Source organism: Podarcis tiliguerta (genome assembly GCF_965153285.1).
Source record: "Podarcis tiliguerta genome assembly, chromosome: 1".
In the NCBI taxonomy this organism is placed as follows: domain Eukaryota; kingdom Metazoa; phylum Chordata; class Lepidosauria; order Squamata; family Lacertidae; genus Podarcis; species Podarcis tiliguerta.
The window spans coordinates 78,124,503-78,143,422 of record NC_139534.1 but is presented as its reverse complement, the minus strand read 5'-3'; the positions used below and the strand labels follow the sequence as shown (position 1 = coordinate 78,143,422).

The window sequence follows — 18,920 nt, the reverse complement described above, 5'->3', positions numbered from 1 at the left end:
TGGCCCACTAGCCTAAGCAGTTTGGTGTTGTTTGCAAACTTGAGCAGTTTACTCCTCTCTGCTGTTGAACCATATGGTTATAAATTTATAACACCTGTCCTCTTATTCCATGCCCGCTAACTTTTATTCTCTCCATATGAACCAACTCAGACCCTGTGATCATCATCCAAGGCCCTTCACTGTGTGCCTCCTCCGTGAGAGGACTGGAGGGTGGCAACCTAAGAAAGGGGCCTTTTCTGTGGTGGCGCCTGCTTGTGGGATGCTCTCCCCGGGGAAGCTCGCCTGGCACCTTTGTTATCTTCAGGTGCCAGGCAAAAACAGTCTTCTTCTCTCAGGCCTCTGGCTAATTAAACAATCTATGGCCTTTTAAACTGTGGGCTGGGGGTATTGTTTTTGTTTGGTACTATGGTATGTATTTTTGTGTTTTTATATTGTAAACCTTGTGAGCCTCAGATGGAGGATGGTATAGAAATTTAATAAATAATAGCAACAACTTTACACAGGAGCATTTGGTGAGGGAGTTCTCTGGCTCTCACAAATTCTGTAGTAGTTGATTTTTTTTTATTTTAGTGCCAGATCTACACCTTTACAGACTACTACATACCATGTGGCACTTAGAAATCTGTATCAGTGAAAGTGCGTCAAATGTCTATTCTTCTTCTAGAAAACCAGGACTGTAGTTGTTGTACGGGAGTTTGGTTACAAAGGAGCTTGGAGATGTTAGAAAGGGGAAACACTTAAAATATAAAATTAAGGACTTGAAAATTAGGTAAATCATTCCATAAACCAGTTTGGGTTTCTGCCCCCCCCCGGTTTTAAACTAGGATCATGCTGAAATTAATGGAACTAAACTGTTTTAAACCCATGGTGAATTAGAATGTGAAGTACATGCTTATGTTTTGATCCTGAAGTGACAAATATCTGCAATGGTACACACAGAGCACTGATATATAATGGCCTCACAGATGGGCGTTACTCATACCAATCCATGATAAAACCTTACTGTCAAAATATTACTGTCAAAATATTACAATATTACAATATTACATGGCAATGGTTGTTTCCAGTGCAGCACAATTCCAATGTTGATGAGGCTGCTTCACTAGTCTATCTTCACAGGACATCAGGGCAATGCCATACAGCAAGATGAGTGTTCCTTTTCTGGAGCAGTGGCTCAAATAACTGAGCCTCGCAAGCATTAATGAAACTGAAAACCCCCACAAATTAAGGTGCCGATTCTGGTATTACAGTCCAGACACATGATAACCCATTCACAACACCCGTCCAACATATGTAAATCTATTGAAAATGGCATCTCATGTAGACTTGAACCTGGAAAATGAAGAAAGTCAATGGGAAATGAAGCAAGAGAAAATAATTACTAAATAGAAATGGTCAGGGAGGGGGAAGTTTGTGGCTTCCTTGGAAATAACTGGACTGGGGTGGGAGGGAGAGAAAATGGTGATTAACCAGATGCAGATCCACTAGGCAACTATACAGTGCAAACTGCCCAGGTGTGCTTGGGCCATTTCACACATTATACAGAGGTAAGCTTGGATTTGGCACGGAGTGTATATTCAACAGACAGCTGCAGCCAATCACGGCTTTCTTACACGTATCCCTGTACAATACATCCTTCGCTCTAGTCACAGTCTGTTTTTCTGTTTTCCAGTACCTAGCTATGGAGGAGGCTGCCCACTGTATTCCTGCATGTAGTCAATTTTCTTCTAATAATAGATTTAAGGCAGGGTCCCCTGGAGTGAGCTCATCAAGAAAAAGCAATTCTTATTCTTTTACATTCTAAAAGTAGATCTTTTAAAGTATACCTCCAATTTTCATTCCGGAGGGAAAGACCCAGTTATCAGAACTTTGGGAAACACCAATATAGTGCGTTCAATTCTGTGCACATATATTAATACTATTTTCACAGGCTTCCGTAATTGTTCTGGCTGCTATTCTATTCACGGACCATGATTTAGGTGTGAGAACATGCACAGAATAAGGCTGCATGCGCTCTAAGGAATTATTGGAATTTAAAATAATACCTATGGTCACTATGCCTGTGATGAACCCACATCTGTATTAACCCTAGAGAGCTCAGATTATTTTCCTGAAGCAACAGCAGTCTAAACATTGTCGGACCCCAACTCTCACCAGCACCAGCCAGCATGGCCAATAGTCAGGGGTGATGGGAGGTGTAGTCCCACAACATTTAGAACAGGCATAGGCAAACTCTGGCCCTCCAGATGTTTGAGACTACAATTCCAATCATCCCTGATCACTGGTCCTGTTAGCTAGGGATGATGGGAATTGTAGTCCCAAACATCTGGAGGGCCAGAGTTTGCTTGTGCCTGATCTAGAAGGTCATAGGTTTCCCCCGTTTGTGTAGCTACCCTCTCTTGCTCTCCTGTCCTTGCTCTCTCTTTTTGGGTGTCCATCTCTATCTGTCTTTCTTTATATGTGAAGTTAAAGAATGGTAATGGAGGTGGAGAGTTGCTGTTTGTTACTGTATGTCATTGTAAATGGGGAAACCTTAACTACGAATAAAAAAAAAATCTACATTGTTAGCTTACCTCTTTATTTTTGGATTCTTTCCTTAGTGATTTTTCTAACACTTTAGCTTCATATTCAGCCCTGGGGTGATCCTGCAAATAAGTCAATAGGCTAGTGAGCCATGAAACCCATTTTCTACCCATTCAAATGTTCAAGAACAAAAACAAATAAAGGTTCCAGTGTAATTTAATTTTAAAAAATTAAATGTTAATCTTATTTGAAAAATAAAATGTTAAGAGTTAATTTAAAATGCTTGCTCATGTCATTGCTCTCTGTTGGTGTGCCATTGTAGCTAAAGACCTTAAGCTATAATCTGCAATGCTGCTGGCTCAGCTGATGTCCTTGCCTTGATGGTGACACTGCTGCTGCGAGATTGGCTGCGCTCCTCTCTCATATGACACAGCAGCTGCACCACACAGTTAGGGATGGGACAGAGGCAGGATTATGGCCAGCAGCAATGCAAATCAAGTACAACCCTGCAACAATTTCTCTAGCAGCAAATGGTTTATATTGCATAATGTGCTGATTTGCAGCCTTGCAATTCGTTTTAAACTGGAACCTTTCATTTCAGTCATTGCACAGAGGCCATTTGTAAGACTGTTCATCTGAGCTGATGTTACCATAAATGACCCAAGAAGGGGCTGGGACAGCAGTAAGGTGGTTTGAGTTTAAGCATTCAGTTCATGGACACCTGAGATGCTCTTTCTTATCAGTTAAGCTGATCGGTCTTGCCAAAAGAATGCATTTCAGATTTGCCAAACACACTGGAAAAATATGTGGAAAATAATCAGAAGTTGAAGGAATGAGACAGCCAAAAGATTCAGAAAGTGCCTTAAAAATGCATTAGATGGATATGGGAATGGATATGAAAAAGTCCCAACAGGGATATATATATATACAGTATAGGAAGAAAGAATCATTGCAGTGGAAGGAAATCAGATGCTAGGAAGAAAGAATGAGGTGAGATCAGAAGGCATCTTTCACCACTCAACAGATCAAAAAGGTAGAGAAATTTCAAAAAAATAAATAAAAATAAAAATAAATCCAAACCTTGACTGCCTCCTTCAGGAAACCATAAAAAACACAAACAAACATAAAAATTAAAATTACTTCACTGTTGCACAATTCTGCACTGGATACAATTGTTTTTATTTATGTGAATGTGGCTGAAGGAATCAGAAGAGACATGGCTGCATCTTTGGGGAAACTGTCTTCTTTTGTATTTATATTGTTATATTGGTAGCATGAAAGGAAACATATTATTGCATCAAGATGAATGAGTTTAAGTAACATGGTGGTATACAGTCTGGATGGTGACATGTGATTAAACCTTCAATGGAATAAACAGCAACTACAGGAAAGAACAGTTGTGCGCTGGAGTTCCAGCCAGTGTTCATTTCAATGGGACGAGAAGCTCCTGGGGATTTTGTCTCACACTATTTAACCTCTTCAGCAGGATTTAAATGCATGCTCAAGAGCTTGGCTCATAGGGCTGAATTAGTGGGACTGGAGTGTGTTAAGTGAAAAGTAAAATACATTCTATTAACAGCAGTTATCTCAGGTCACAGGCTGTTACCATTGCAGAGAACACTGAACATAACCCTGAAAGATATTTGCCACTAGAAGGATACAGTTAATCCTTTCCACTTTCATGTAAGCTAACAACAAGGTACCAAAAATAAAAGAACAGTTGTCTTATGGTATCCATAAAAAACATCCTCCCATTGTTATCCAATAGGTTACGTCTCAATCCTAGGTATGCATGTGGGGTTCATGTTAGCCCAGCGACATGTTTGCAAGCAAACAACAGGATCAGGGCCTTAGATCACTTTGATGTCACTGAAGACCTTTCAACACAATGGTCAAAAAAATATTAAGGCTGTAATTTATATTTATTCATTTCAATATGTATCACCTTTGACATTGAGGGCATCTGCAGGAAGCAGATGACCCACCTTATATTCCGTTATCACAGCCCTAATTAATGATTACACTAAAGTGAATATTTAGTTTGATAGACAAAATTGTGCCACTGATTAATTGTACAGTGTTTTAAACATTTTAATGTAAGCACTGCAGTTGGCAAACATTATCTTTAAAAAGTGCTCTCTCACAAAAGAGGAAATGTCTCTTCTAAGATGATTCCTAGGATGACACACATATACACAACCGAAAAACAAAGTTCTGTATGCATTTGCTTCAGAACCATCGTTTTCCTTCAAATGCAGATTCAGTTGGTTTACTCAGCTCAGATTTGTTTAACTGTAAAGTAAGCCCTCAACTTACACAGGGGTTCTGGTTCTGGGGATCACACCTAAAGCTGAAATTTCATATTTTATTTTATTTATATATTTTTGTTTGCCAAGTGCATAAAGCTGAACGTGCACAAGTTAAATGCTCATAGGTTGTGGGTTTGCTGTATACTGTGCTATGTTATGCCAAAACTAGCTGTGATTTATGGTAGTAGAAGATCCTCACAACAGTTCAATGGAACCTTGTCTGCTCATCAGTTTTAAAATATGAGAGATGTGACCTCTAACCCTGGAGAGGTAGAGCACACAGTGCAAAAATAAATTTAAAAAGGAAAGTGGAGGGATAGGACAATTGCAAAATGCGAATGTTTGTTGGAGAGAAGGGAGTAGCCTCAGGGTAAATGATTAAGTAACCTCTCCTTAATCACACCCGTTCTACTCCTGACTTCAATGACCTTGTTTTGGTTAAAATATTTGGTGTGGTTCTAATCTTACACCGAGTGTGAGCAAAACCCACCAACTGAACCTTCCAAAAATAAATTTGAGGGAAGTTGTGGCAAGTCAGAAAAAGAGAAAGCCTTTAGGTTCATGAGCCTTTCCTAACTGCAAGAGGCAGTGATTGAGACATCCAAACAGAAACCACAGAAGTCCTCTTCAGGCATTCAGCCTGAACAGGCAATGGCAAAAACAATGACCAATTTTCCTGCAATAATACGGCAGGTAATAAAAGGGAGGCTTCTAAGTACTCGGCCCTCCAGCTGTTTTGGGACTACAACTCCCATCATTCCTAGCTAACAAGACCAGTGGTCAGGGATGATGGGAATTGTAGTCCCAAAACATCTGAAGGGCCGGAGTTTGCCTATGCCTTTTCTAGATGTTGTGGGACTACACTTGTGCCTGGTCAAGCTGAATGTGCTCTGAAACTCCCTTCAGACACGCTGAATGAGCAAATGGTGGGAGTGAAGGAGTGGGGCAGGACATGCAGGGGTGTATGTGCATGCCTCAAGCTCCCTATACACATTTTGCTCTTGTTTAGGCTACTAAACACCTCAAAAATTTATGCAACTCTGTCTTGAACCTAGTTTAGTGTAGTAACTTTATCCACTGTGGCCCAGTTTGCATGTCACAGCAAACATAGGTAAATGTTGGTCATGAGCATACTTTTCTTAGGCGCTTATGTCCTTCCCGTTTGCATACTGAGGAAAAAAATCATGATTCCTAGCTTAGCTTTATGTAGGAACAAGGGACCATGGTTTGTTTTATTCCAGCAAACCCTGATTAGTAAGCTACAGAAAGTGGTTTGTTAGGAGTAAAATGAACAATCCCTGGTTCAGATCCCAAAATTAGGGGTTATGGTTTGTTTCCTTTCAGCGTGACCTAGATCGTAGGGTTCATCGTGACATGCCATTGAAACCAGTAACACACTCAATTCTAATTTGGAAGCTCAGAAGTTATTTTATAAATAGAAGCTCACAACTAACACCGAAAAGCTATTTGATTTCCTTATAAAACTTTTAAAGCAGTATTTTAAGCAGTATTTATTCACTTATTGAAAATGGAACTGTAAGGGATGGATTATACAAACACTGGACTGATTTATAAACTATTTCTAGGGAAATTTACATTTCAGGGGGAAAATTGAAAAAACTAAACATTAAAACATAACAAAAGGAAAACAGCAGAAAAACACTCTTTCAAAACAATCAACATTTTCCTTTTTGCAGTTCTTAAATTATGTCAGTGCTCTCTAATATTTTCTACATAATTTGCTGTCTTGAATTATTTTACCTTCCAATCAATGTTTGATATGCTGAATACAAGCTATAGTTTAAAAATCTAGGCTCACACAGAAAAGACAACTGAAGTACTTGCCACCCTGCGTTTAGGAGAGAATTATTCTCAAAACAGAGCAAATCACACAATTTTTTCTTACACTCCCCCTCCCGTTCTCCTTCATGGGTGTGCTCACTTAATATGTTTCCTGTATCAAGGGAGTCATTTGCAAGCTATATATGTTTTAATGCCCACAACACTAGGCGTGACCCTCATTTTATAGCTCTAACGTTATGCTTCCATGGTAACAAGACATGCTACCGTACTACCACACCCTTCCCAAACTTAGAAATAGTATATGTGCAGGATTTTCCTTTCCAATGGGTCAACAACTAAAAATGAAAGACCATTTGGCAGATGTAGCAACCAATGAAATAGCACATAACAAAATTAACTTACTTCCTCTTCTTCAAACCCAGTCAGATCCCATCTGTAGTTGAGACGCATCTGTTTTCTCTTCCAGTGTTCCATGAATGTAGCAGCTGGGTGGTTAAAAGAAAAAAAAAATACTTAAGAAGAGCAGGCTAATTCTACCACTTGCTATTTGTTATGGTTTCCATTAACAAAACCAGAGATGGTTACATATGCTATACAGCACACTACTTTCTTTCCTCTCCAAATAAATTAAAACATTTCTTTCAAAGCCCAAAGTAGAATGGAAGACCCTACTGCAGGCATGGCCAAACCTGGCCCTCCTGCTGTTTTGGGACTACAATTCCCATCATCCCCAGCTAACAGGACCAGCAGTCAGGGATAATGGGAATTGTAGTCCCAAAAACTGCTGGAGGGCCAAGTTTGGTCATGCCTGCCCTACTGCCTTTAAGACTGATGATTGTAAATAATTGTAATTGATTTGATAACATTGGGTTACTAGTAAGTCTAAACACGAGAGGACACTTAATGATGTTTTTGCAATTTTCATTTACAAATATTGTAGGAATAAAACAAAATAAAAGTTGCCTTGACTTTATTTACAAATATATAAGCAGTACATAAGATGAGGCACTCCTAAAAGGCAGAAGATTCACTATGCCATACCAGATCCCCAGACAAATGTCTCAGCTCCCATTAAGCCTTCAGCCAACTTACCACTCTTTTTCCTTTTGCCAATTCCACAGAATCTGCCTTCCTCTCCCCATGGCTGTGTATGTGTGTTTCACTTGTCTCAAGCTCTGATGGGAATCTCATTTAAACATAAGTGTTCCCAATTATTCATGAGCGATTAGCATCCATGGAGGCTCAAGCAAGGAATTCTGGGCTATTAACCCACAATTTTCAAGAGGGGTTTAATATTCAAGCTGTACAAAGGGTGAGGATGGCTCAAAATAGAAATGCCCCCACTTGCAACCAAAGCTGTGGTCCATTTTGTTTGTCAACCCAGACCCATGTTTCCCAAATCTGGATTCATGCTTGAAATGGGTCACAGAGCCCCTCTTCTCTCCTACGCCAGGCAAAGGGATGGGGAGACTTCAGGGAATCTAGCTCACTAATAGGCAGGTTGACTGATTGACTGGTTAACTCAGGCATAGGCAAACTCATCCCTCCAGATGTTTTGGGACTACAACTCCCACCATCCCTAGCTAACAGGACCAGTGGTCAGGGACGATGGGAATTGTAGTCCCAAAACATCTGGAGGGCCAAGTTTGCCTATGCCTGGGTTAACTCTAGAATTTGACATAGTGCTTGTGAGAATGCTCAGAAACTTATAAACCTTTATACGCTTCTAAGCATTTCAATTAAAGCATCATTTCTTGTGAGAACAATGTTGGGGAATGGAAGAACCTGCTCTCTGACACCTGAGATGTGTCTTTTTGGAACCTACCTCACTTTTGTGATAGTAATTTGTTTTAAACTGTTTGGCATGTTATATTTTAAATTGTTGTCACCTGTCTTGGGACCTTAGGGTGAAGGGTGGGTAAATAGTAGGAGCAATAAATTATTTATTACACACACACACACACACACACACACACCACCACCACCATTTATCAAAAGATCTCAGGGAGGTGTGCAACTTTAGAAACACATTACATTATATTCCCTTGTTGCCACCTTCTGAACCTCTCTGGGAGTGGAGACATAGAGGAAGGCCTCAGATGACAAGTGCATGGTCTGGGTTAGTTTGTATGAGGAGGCAGTCTTTAAGGTATTGAGGCCCTGAGTCGTGTAAGGCTTTGTAGGTCAACACCAGCACTTCGAATTGGAAACTGATCAGCAGCCAGTGCAGTTATGCCAGGTTTGGTGTTATACGCTCAAACCGTCTTGTTCTGGTGAGCAATCTGGCCATTGCATTCTGCACCAGCTGAAGTTTCTGAATCGTCTTCAGAGGCAGCCCTGCGTATAACGCATTGCAGTAATTCAACCTAGCGGTTGTTGGAGCGTAGGCCATAGAAGTTAGGCTTTCCCTGTCCAGATAGGGGCATAGCTGGGCCACCAACCGAAGCTGGCAGAAGGCACTCCACACCACTGAGGCCACTTGGGCCTCAAGTGACAATGGCGATCCAGGAGCACCCCCAAGCTATGTACCTGTTCCCTCAGAGGGAGTGTAACCTCCTCAAGAGCAGGCAATCTTCCACCCATCCAGCCTAGGGAACCACCTAGTACCAGTGCCTCAGTCTTATCTGGATGGAGCTTCAGTTTATTGGCTCTCATCCATTACTGAAGCAAGGCACCAGTCCAGCACATCCACTGCCACACCTGCAGATGTAAAGGAGAAATAGAGCTGTGTGTCACCAGCGTACTGCTGACAACACACACCAAAAGGCTGGATGACTCCTTGCCTCAAACTCCTTGGAGGAAAGGCAAGATATAAATATAAGACATACGTACATGAATTGGAGCACCCACCTCTTGCAGGTTAGCCCCTCGCTTCATGAAAATAAGACTGTAGGGGCAATCTATTATCTGGGTTTCCCCCCTATTGTTTGAAAATATTAATAAAACCTTGAATTTTTGTTAAGCATTTGCAATGAGTGATCACAGGGAAAACCTTCCCGATAAAGTAATTGTCAGCCCGAAGCTGCAATAATATGTTTGGGGCTGCTGGAACCTCTGCATCAATCCTCAATTCCATTACTTGCAAATTTCAGCGGCAGCACTATTTGGGACTTATGCAGATTTCCTTAAGGTGAAATCATCTTAAATCCAAGCACTTCAGCTTAACTGGACAAATGACTTACAAGAAAATATGTAAAGAAGGAAATGTAAAGCAGTAATTGCGCTGGAACCTAGAGTGTGGCTATAATTTCATTTTCAATGGGGACGCTACTATAAAGGAGGGGCACAGCGACAACTCTTAAGCTGCAGCAAACACAGCTTGTGTACATCAATCTATGTGCCACTGAGCTTGGGGAAGGCCCTGGGGACATGGATTTGAGTACTGGGAACAGACCAGCACTACACAGTAAATAAGTAATTGTGAAAGAAGTAAGCGTGCTGAGAAAGCCTAACCCCAGGGGAATTGCTCCGAAGTGACTGCTAACAGATGTGATCAACAAGCTGTACTGAGATCCCAGTAAAACCCTTGAGAAAAGGAAAATGGGAGGAACTAGGCAAGGTCTCCACGTATCTTAATTACGCAGCAACAATGGGAATTTGCCAACATATTTTAATCATGTTTTATTCAGTTCTGTTAATCTGTTCTGTATCTCCTGTGCATAAATCTTGGAAACTCATTGCACACTGACATCATAATTATATATAATAAAAAGTATAATCCTTAAAATGGTGCTTTTGGCTTTCTGTAGCTTGTTGATAGCTTTTTGGGGGATGCTTGGTATACTTGCTGAATGGTACATGCATATAAAGTGAGAATTATGGATAATGAAAGACTTCTCTTTCTACCAGGAATCCCTCTTTTACAGCGTTAGCTTACAAAGCCATAAAGGAACTGTATCACTCTCTAACATGCAGATATGCTAGGTCCAAGGAGATGATCAGGATGTGTCTTTGTAGCTGGATGTTTGTGTTTGGGTGTGGACCATGCAGTAAAACATTTTTTTTAAACCCTACTCTCCAAACCACTGGTTGTGCATGCATTTTTGTCATGATGTCATGCAACCATGGCCTCAGAGAACAGAGCACAGCCACAAACCATCAGGCTGCCACTTGAAACCATAGCTCAGTGGGAGAGAATGCGCTTGAGTGCAGAATGTCCCCAAGTACGCTCCCTGCACAGCTTCAGCTCAAAGCAGACTCATGGGGAAAATGGGAGCCTCCACCTTAGACCGTGCAGAGCTGCTGCAAGTCAGAATGGATAGTACTAGACTAGAGACCTAGAGAGACATACATACCCTTTGAAAAATAAGATAAAATCTTGCCCTGTACCAAGTAGCTCAAAATGACACACACGTTTCCCTTCCATTTTATACTTGTGAGGTTGGTCTCTTCAAGGTGGACGTGGAAGACTTGCATTTGTCACAGTGATAGCAACATAATTTTTTGAAAGGCTTTAGAGAGCAAATATCAGAGAGGAAGTGTGGGGCAAGAACAAGGACTAGGATTTTCATTACTAGATTACAAACTGCAATTTAGTCTGTTAGCTACTGAGCTTGACATTCTATTCATATATACTCCCTAAAAATCTGACTTCCCTTTGCACTAGCTTACAATGCTTAGCTTGCAGCTGAACCACCATGGTTAAAATGACATAAAACACAGAAAACTATTTGGGTCCTCTTTTTATGCAAGAGCAGGGTGGTCCAACTTTTCACACAAAGTTGACTGCAACAGTACTTTGACATGAGACCTGTGGGCCCCATGCTACTTTGCTGTGCACACGTGAGGGGGGGGGGGCGGAAGCGAGGCCAAAATTTGATGACCCCCAACCTTCATGCTGCCTTCCCAAAGCCAGTTAAGCAAGTTGCAAGGTTCTGGCAGGTACCCAGAGTGCACCCACCTCCTTCCCAAAGCTGGGAAAGTGCTAACTAGGCTTTGGGAAGGAAAAATGGTGGACTCTAGGACCGTATCAGAGCCCCTCACGTCTCCTTTCCAAAACCCTGAGCTTTGCTTACTCTCAGGTCACATGTTGGACTGCCCTGTGCTAGAAATAGCCAACTTAGCAATACAGTGTGTGTATGGGTATGTACATACAGACTTCCCAATGTAACCAATGGCAAAAAAATTAAACACAAAGCTGAACAATCCGTCTCTGTAAAAATAAAATAATAAAAAACAAAATGAAGAAGCTCCAAAACTATAACATATAAATAAAAAACATATAAATAAAATAATTCCAACTAAGACCAACTAAGTCTGTTATTGGTATGAGCTTTCGTATGCATGCACACTTCTTCATAGTGATTTTGAGATACTGCTCTCCACTGTCACAGGAGAAGGAGAGAAGGGTCAAAGTGATGCCTGGCCATATAATTCATGCCAAGCCACATAAAATTTGATAGCATAGTCTCTTCTTTCCCTAAACAAACAAAAATAACAGCAGGAAATATTTTTAGCACTTACGGTTGTGGAGAAAAGTAGCATAACACGAGATCAAAATCTGCTTTAAAAACAGAAAATGTACCGGGGTTGTCCCTACAATCATCCCTGCAACCCAGGATTCCAGAATGCTCTCTGGCCTAAGCCTAGACTAGTCCACCACAGGGCTTAGAGACAATTCTGGAAGGTGGAACACCAGTTTGTATGCAAGTGTGGACGTGGAAAGTACTCTAAAATAAGAATCTTTATTTAATAACCATAGACTCAGCCCAGTTTCTTCTTGAATTCAACAGCTGCAGCTGATGGGATTTCAAACCAACAACAACATGGGGGGGGGGGCTAATGTTTCCCCACTCTGGTCTATAGGATTGTTTTGACTAATAGACTAGGCAATGGCCACTTCTGATTAGAGGAGTGCTGTTTTCAGTGTATCATATATTCTGAGTATCTGGAGACTAGACTGAGGGACTTGCAAATGTATTGGAAAGGGAGGGAAAGGTGAAAGGGAGAGAATGGATATTTGATTGCCTGGATGAAGGGATAAGACTATTTAAAGACACGACATTCTGCTTTGGCTTATATATCACATTTCTCAATACATGTAATGTGACAAGCCACTCTACATGATAACAAATCATCGATCTCTGTGGCATAGGTTGTTTTGCTCAGATTCATCTTCCTTCCTTTTTGGCTTCCCTCTTGCTGACTGCAGTATAAAATTAAATCTAAACTCCATCAGTCCATATTTCAGCTTGCCATTATCACACAGACACCCCTTACCACCCCACTCCTATTAAGTAAAATATACAGTTGTGTGTGTTAGCAGTATAAAAAAAATGATGATTTAGTCAAAAGGGGTGGTGGCGGTGGAAGAAGCCAGGTCCTGAACTCTCACAGAGGTAACTTGACTGAAATGCATTTTAATAGGAAAAAAATTGATTCCCTGTACAGCTGAGCAAATGGAAACTTGAACTGCATTTCTCATATCAAATGGCATAATACATGTCATCAATAATGAAAAAGTTTTCTACGTGGCAGGCAATTATCTTAATTTAAAAACAAACACAAGCACCATACTACAATTTCATGCAGGGTAAGAATAATTGCTGCAAATTCTGTCTAAGCTGCTGTACTTTACTCTCCATATATCTAATATTTGAAAGTGGGGCAACAGGGTGCAGACATCTTAGACAAGTGCCTTCTTGCAAGCATACGCAGCAACAAGTGTTTGACACTTTTAAAGTGCATTTATAATGGATTTCTACTAGACCATCTGCTCCTCCTGCTGCTGCTACATACGTGTTCTTCAATATTCCTACATTATTGACTCCACACTGGCTTTCCTTGAGTCCTCCCGGGCCACTGTTTCCATTTCCATAATCCACTCCCCTTTTTCAACAGTGGAAATCAGTTGCACTACCATGCCTTGCCACCATCCCACTTTTTCTACAGCTACAGCTCATCAGCCCAGACCAGGTGATCTGGGGTCCTAACCACGTGTGTGTGCTGGGGGGGTGGGGGGGCGGGAATCTGGGTGTGAATGGATGTGACTCTTACTTTTGTACACAAGTCTTTATTTTGGCCATACAAAAGCCAGAGGTTTTCAGACAAACATCTGTCCATGGTGCATGCAGGCAAGCAGAAGCCATCGTCCAAGAATACAATTTAGCCAGGCAAAAACACACAAGGAAGGGGTGGAGACAGCATTAGCCAAATGGCTAGATACTATCAGCCAAGACAGGAAAGAATCGTGCAAACAAGTGCTAGTGGCCCACATGTCTTTAAGTACTTTGTCTATACCCTCAGGTTGCAACAACTGAAACCCACCCAGGCAATAATGGTGATACAGTTCTATGGGAGCATCTTGCTTATGGACTGCATTCAACACCACCTCCAAATTGGAATAGGTGTAATAGATTTCATTATGTGCAAACATTCATATCACATTATCCCAGGTATGTGTTGCATGTGTGAGAATGCATGTGCAAGATCCCCCATTGCACATTCAGGATCATGTCATGCTATGAAGGCAAATCCTTACTCTTTTTGAATTTTAATAGCTAGATCTCAGGGTTGTTGTTTTTTGCCATTTTACACAATCCGCTTGGTGCATAGCCTTCAATTGCTACAGCATCTCAGTACCTGGATCATGGAAGGCTCTTTGCAAAAGTGGGATGCCCCTCAAAAATAAAAGGACACCTTGAGAGGTACAAACAGCATCCTATTGATAACACTAATGCACTTAGCAGCTTGGTCATTATTCAACCGTACTTTGTTAAAGGCCATTTCTATAAGAACGGCCCCCCCAACAATAAATCTTTGCTCCAATGGTCTAATTTGGAAGCCAAGTCTGCAAATAGATTTTGTTGGCATGCTCTGCAATCCCCTTAATGCTATCTATACATGCCATGCAGCAGTTTTATGACAAATGCTTCATTTTATATTCATCCAAGCAGCTTTCTATTTTAACCTTCAGTTCAAAACATAAATATAAGGGTGGCAGTTTTATGGGAGAAGGAAAAAAGGGGAGGATCTACAGATAATTAACTGTTGAATTGTATAAACACTGATTTATCCTCCTGCTTGTTTCCTTCCGCAAGTAAGCAGATTAAAAACCGCAGCCAATGCCCGGGCCAACCAAAGTCGTGCAGACATTCTTACCCCACAGAGCCATGAAGACTGAGAAGAAGACAGTTGCTGGGTTGTCAAAGAGATGGCTTGCCCGAGATGTGGCACAAGCGGAGCTCAGCTTCCAATAGCTACAGGTTCTATCGCATAAGGGACACATAGTAATATTGTTCCTCTGGTCACACATCTCCATGCTGAGGGAAAACAAACAGTGCATGTCAGGTAAATACAAACCATTCTTCAAACTTGGTGTTTTCTTGTCCTGCTTCTCCCCTGGTCCCAATCTGTAATTTATACAGATTGTATATTCACCTGACTGACCTGCCAAAAGCTCTTTTCATGAATCCACCTCCTCATTTCAGACTTACCTATGGCTGTTTATACACCATACATTGAAAACATGCACCCCAAATCCTGAGAACTGAAGTTTGCTAAGAGTTCTGGGAGCTATAGCTTTGTACACTTTAAATATATAGTGTATATGCAGCCTATATGACAGTATTAGCTGCATGAAGTTACAGTACAAAAAAAGGAAGAAGGGAAACAGCACTGATTCCTTTATAGAGACTCTGCCCTTAAATGTTTGTCTATTATGCTGGTGTGGCTCTGCTATTGCTGCATTTTGTGATGTCATACTGGTCTCAGTATTTTTGTGCTGGTACAATATTGTATGCTTAGGGCATGAAATGTCTTTTCCGGACACCTAGGAGCCTGCAGAACACCAGTGCCCTAAGACATTCTACTCCATTCTCCTGAGACGCAACTAGTGTTGTTGTAGTTACTGAGCTATACTGGCCCAGTGTCAATGTAAAGTGGCCAATATAATCTAACATGTAGCAACAGTTAAGGAAACTGGGACAGGCCACAGAATTGTGCTCTCCCTCAACCTTTCCTCCGCCCCCTGCATTCTCCTTTTCCTTCCCTTTTCAGCATTAACTACTGCTGCACTGACACTAACCCTGGTTAATACTGGCCAGCGTTTGCTTTTAACCAGAGCTTGAAAGCAGGGTATGAATATGGTCTCCAGACACCAGTTAAAGATAATTGAGGTTAATGTTAACTTTGGCTAGCACAATGCAGATAGAAAGCCATAAGATGGAAGGAAGAAATTCACATTGCGGCTAGGGAGGAAACACCAGCTCTGTAACCTGTTCTCATTCCATTTACGTACATGTTCCATAAATTATTTCTGTACCAGACCATTGCCTATCACTAAATTTCCCTCCGTCTAGGAATTATAGCAAGTAAACAAGTCAAGGCAGTTTAGGCATTTCAATGGAATTTGCCCCAGGTTGACTCCTATCTCCTGGTACCTTCATGGCACAAAGAACTTGTTTAGGCAGGCATTTCTATAGGAGTGAGGAAGACAGGGCAAGGGTGAGCCTTCTCTGGAAACAGACTTCAGAGGAACCCTCACTATGTACAAATGTACGCAGTATACATGGACTCAGAGCTTAATTTGCAGCACATCTCTCTGAAGACCTGCTTTCAGTGCCATCCCTTAAACATGTGTACGTAACAGAATGCTTTGCAAAACGCATTTCCCATCCCATTAGTCCTCTTCAATTTGCAGAAGGAGAAAAGCATTTCCAGGCTGGTTGAGGGTTTTTTTGACACCCACTCCCTTCAACTTTTTAGCATACGTCCAAGCAGTTTTCAACTTGACCAGCATTTTCTAGGCATGGGGCTGGGCAATTTTCTCCTTTCCCAGGAAAAACCCGCTCTTTAGCTTTAAATCAGAACAAGCAGCAATCCACGGAAAATTGGGTTGCTGTTTGTTCTGAGTGAGCACTAGAGAGCAGTTTTCTCTGGGGAAGAGAAGCAGGACAAGAGCAAGTATGGATAAGCTCATAGCCTCTCCAGAACTCCTCCCAATGTGTAACCGTTTTTCTTGAACTATGATGCTTAATAATAAAAATGACCATTAGAATCAAACTCATGCTTCAAGGAATATGAGAAGTCATGGGGGAAAGGGTTAAGTGGTGATCTACTATGTATTTTGGTAATTTGTTTGTTTGCTATGCATTTGGACACCTTTTAGAATTCTGGACTGGATTACTTCAGAGAATGACATTTCAGAAGACTAGTTCCAGGGATGCCAGTGCAGATGTTTCTGGACTCCAACTCCTATTATTCCTGACCATTGGCCATTCTTACTGACGGGGTTTGTAGGCCAATAACATCTGGAGAGCATCACATTGGCTATGCCTGGTCTATACTAAGGAAACTCTTTCCTCCCACATGCCACACTAAGTTCTGAACCCCTTACGTCTAATCTTTGCAGCGATTCCATCAGCCAGATACCACAAGGAAACAAAAATGTTGAGGAAAAACAGACATTTCCCATAAATTAGAACTGCGTCGCAAGTTGCAGCACTTAACTAATATACATTATTAGCATCCTTCTATTTCCTGTACCCTATATTGATCTATTTTCAATTAAAGATCTGAAAGCTTTAAAAAGCAGCCACAGAAAATGTGACTCTTGAGAGATATAAGGCAAGTAAGCTGATATCTTTTTCCTGAATAAGACCTGTTGGTGTCAGAGTATGCAAGCTTTCAAGACTGATGGCAGCAAGTTACATATAATGGATCATTAAGTGAAGTTAGTAAAACTCCCATCTTATCAGCTTTGGACCTCATGCAGAACAGTTCTGTATGTATATTCAGAAGTCCCATTGACTTCAATGGAACTTACTCCCAGGTAAATGCATACAGAGCCTTGAAGCCTCATTCTTAGAGAATATCACTGTATATAACAAGCTAAATAAAAAAAATAAAAAAGTTGTCCAGTAGTGCCTTAGAGACCAACTAAGTTTGTTCTTGGCATAAGCTTACTAGTGCTTCTAATTTCAGCAGGGTGTAGATATTTCGATACTCAAAATTAATTCATCTCCCATCTATGAAATGGTCAAGCAGTTTCTGTGCATGGAAGCTGAGTACCTATTAGCACTCAATAGTTTTTTGTATATAAGCATCTCTGGATTTGGGGCAGTACTTTCCCCTTATATGTACAAGACTCATCAACAGGCATGAAATAAGCTAACGCTTATACTTTCATCTAATGTTATTTATACATTTATCTTGAGTTCAGCAGTGTTAGCTATGTGCGAGAAGTTAATATACCTGCACAGTTCATACAGCTGTAATCAGATGATAAACTTATTTCATGCCTGCGCATGACTGAGCAGACTGGACATGGCCTGTGTCATAAGAGGAAATGAGGACGTTTTGAACACGTGGAAGATGGAAACCCACAAATGTGTATGTTACCTTGGTATGTTCTCGTCCACTGTTGCACAGCCATACAGGAACACGATAATCCCCACAATGGAAGCTGGAATAAGCATTTGTGTATAAACGCCAAGCCAGGCAAAATACAGTCCAATCTTTTCACCAAAGTACTTTCTGAAATACATTGAAGGGGAAACATTGTGCAATGTTTACTATTTCTTAAATTGTACCATGCTTAAGCTTATGAATCACACAGCAGGGTTGACTTTGAAGGAGAAAATAAGCCCTGTTGATTAGTTGGAATGCATTTCCCCTTGGAGGATTCTTGTCTGCATGCTGCTTGGAACAGATCCAGGACTGGAGGCACCAAGTAAGTCATCCATTCCTGCTTATCAGGCAGCTTTGCTGATCTGTTTCTATAGCTATCTTGGTCACCACAGGCTTGGCGAGGATCTCCTCACACTGGCTCAGTTCGGACACAATGATAAACCATGGTTTATTGTTATGAGGACAATAAGGCATGTCTTCTTTCCTCCCTGCCCCAAGTGCAAGGCAAGGGGATTGGGAGGCTCAGCTTCCACTTAGTGGCAAACCACAGTACACCGTTTCCTTTAAGCCAGGCATGGCCAAACTTGGCCCTCCAGATGTTTTGGGACTACAACTCCCATCATCCCTAGCTAACAGGACCAGTAGTCAGCGATGATGGGAATTGTAGTCCCAAAACATCTGGAGGGCCAAGTTTGGCCATGCCTGCTTTAAGTAAAGCATAGTTTGCAAAATCCAGACACTACAGCAAACTGTGGTTTGCCATTAAGTAGAAACAATAGCCTTCAATTTCCTTCCCTCACACATGTCTGAAATGATCTTTCCTTTTAGTGCACAGACTCTCCTGTTCCAAAAGCAATAAATGAAACCCAGATTCTAAGTGTAGAGTCTTAATTTAACAAAGTCTTCCTTTATTTTGTGCAGATGAATGTGATAAAT

At 41.2% G+C, this 18,920-nt stretch overlaps 1 protein-coding gene across 5 annotated transcripts in view; it reads right to left on the bottom strand.

Moving 5' to 3' along the window:
• Window positions 1–18,920, bottom strand: part of ANO1 (anoctamin 1) — a 141,958-nt gene that overhangs the window by 24,077 nt on the left and 98,961 nt on the right. For all 5 annotated transcript variants that reach the window (XM_083427603.1, XM_083427602.1, XM_083427605.1 and 2 more), the window contains 4 exons: window positions 17,976–18,110; window positions 14,736–14,896; window positions 7,038–7,120; window positions 2,574–2,645 (listed from right to left, as the gene is read on the bottom strand). In XM_083427603.1, the coding sequence (XP_083283729.1) occupies window positions 2,574–2,645; window positions 7,038–7,120; window positions 14,736–14,896; window positions 17,976–18,110 (451 nt within the window). The remainder of the gene's footprint in view (window positions 1–2,573; window positions 2,646–7,037; window positions 7,121–14,735; window positions 14,897–17,975; window positions 18,111–18,920) is intronic.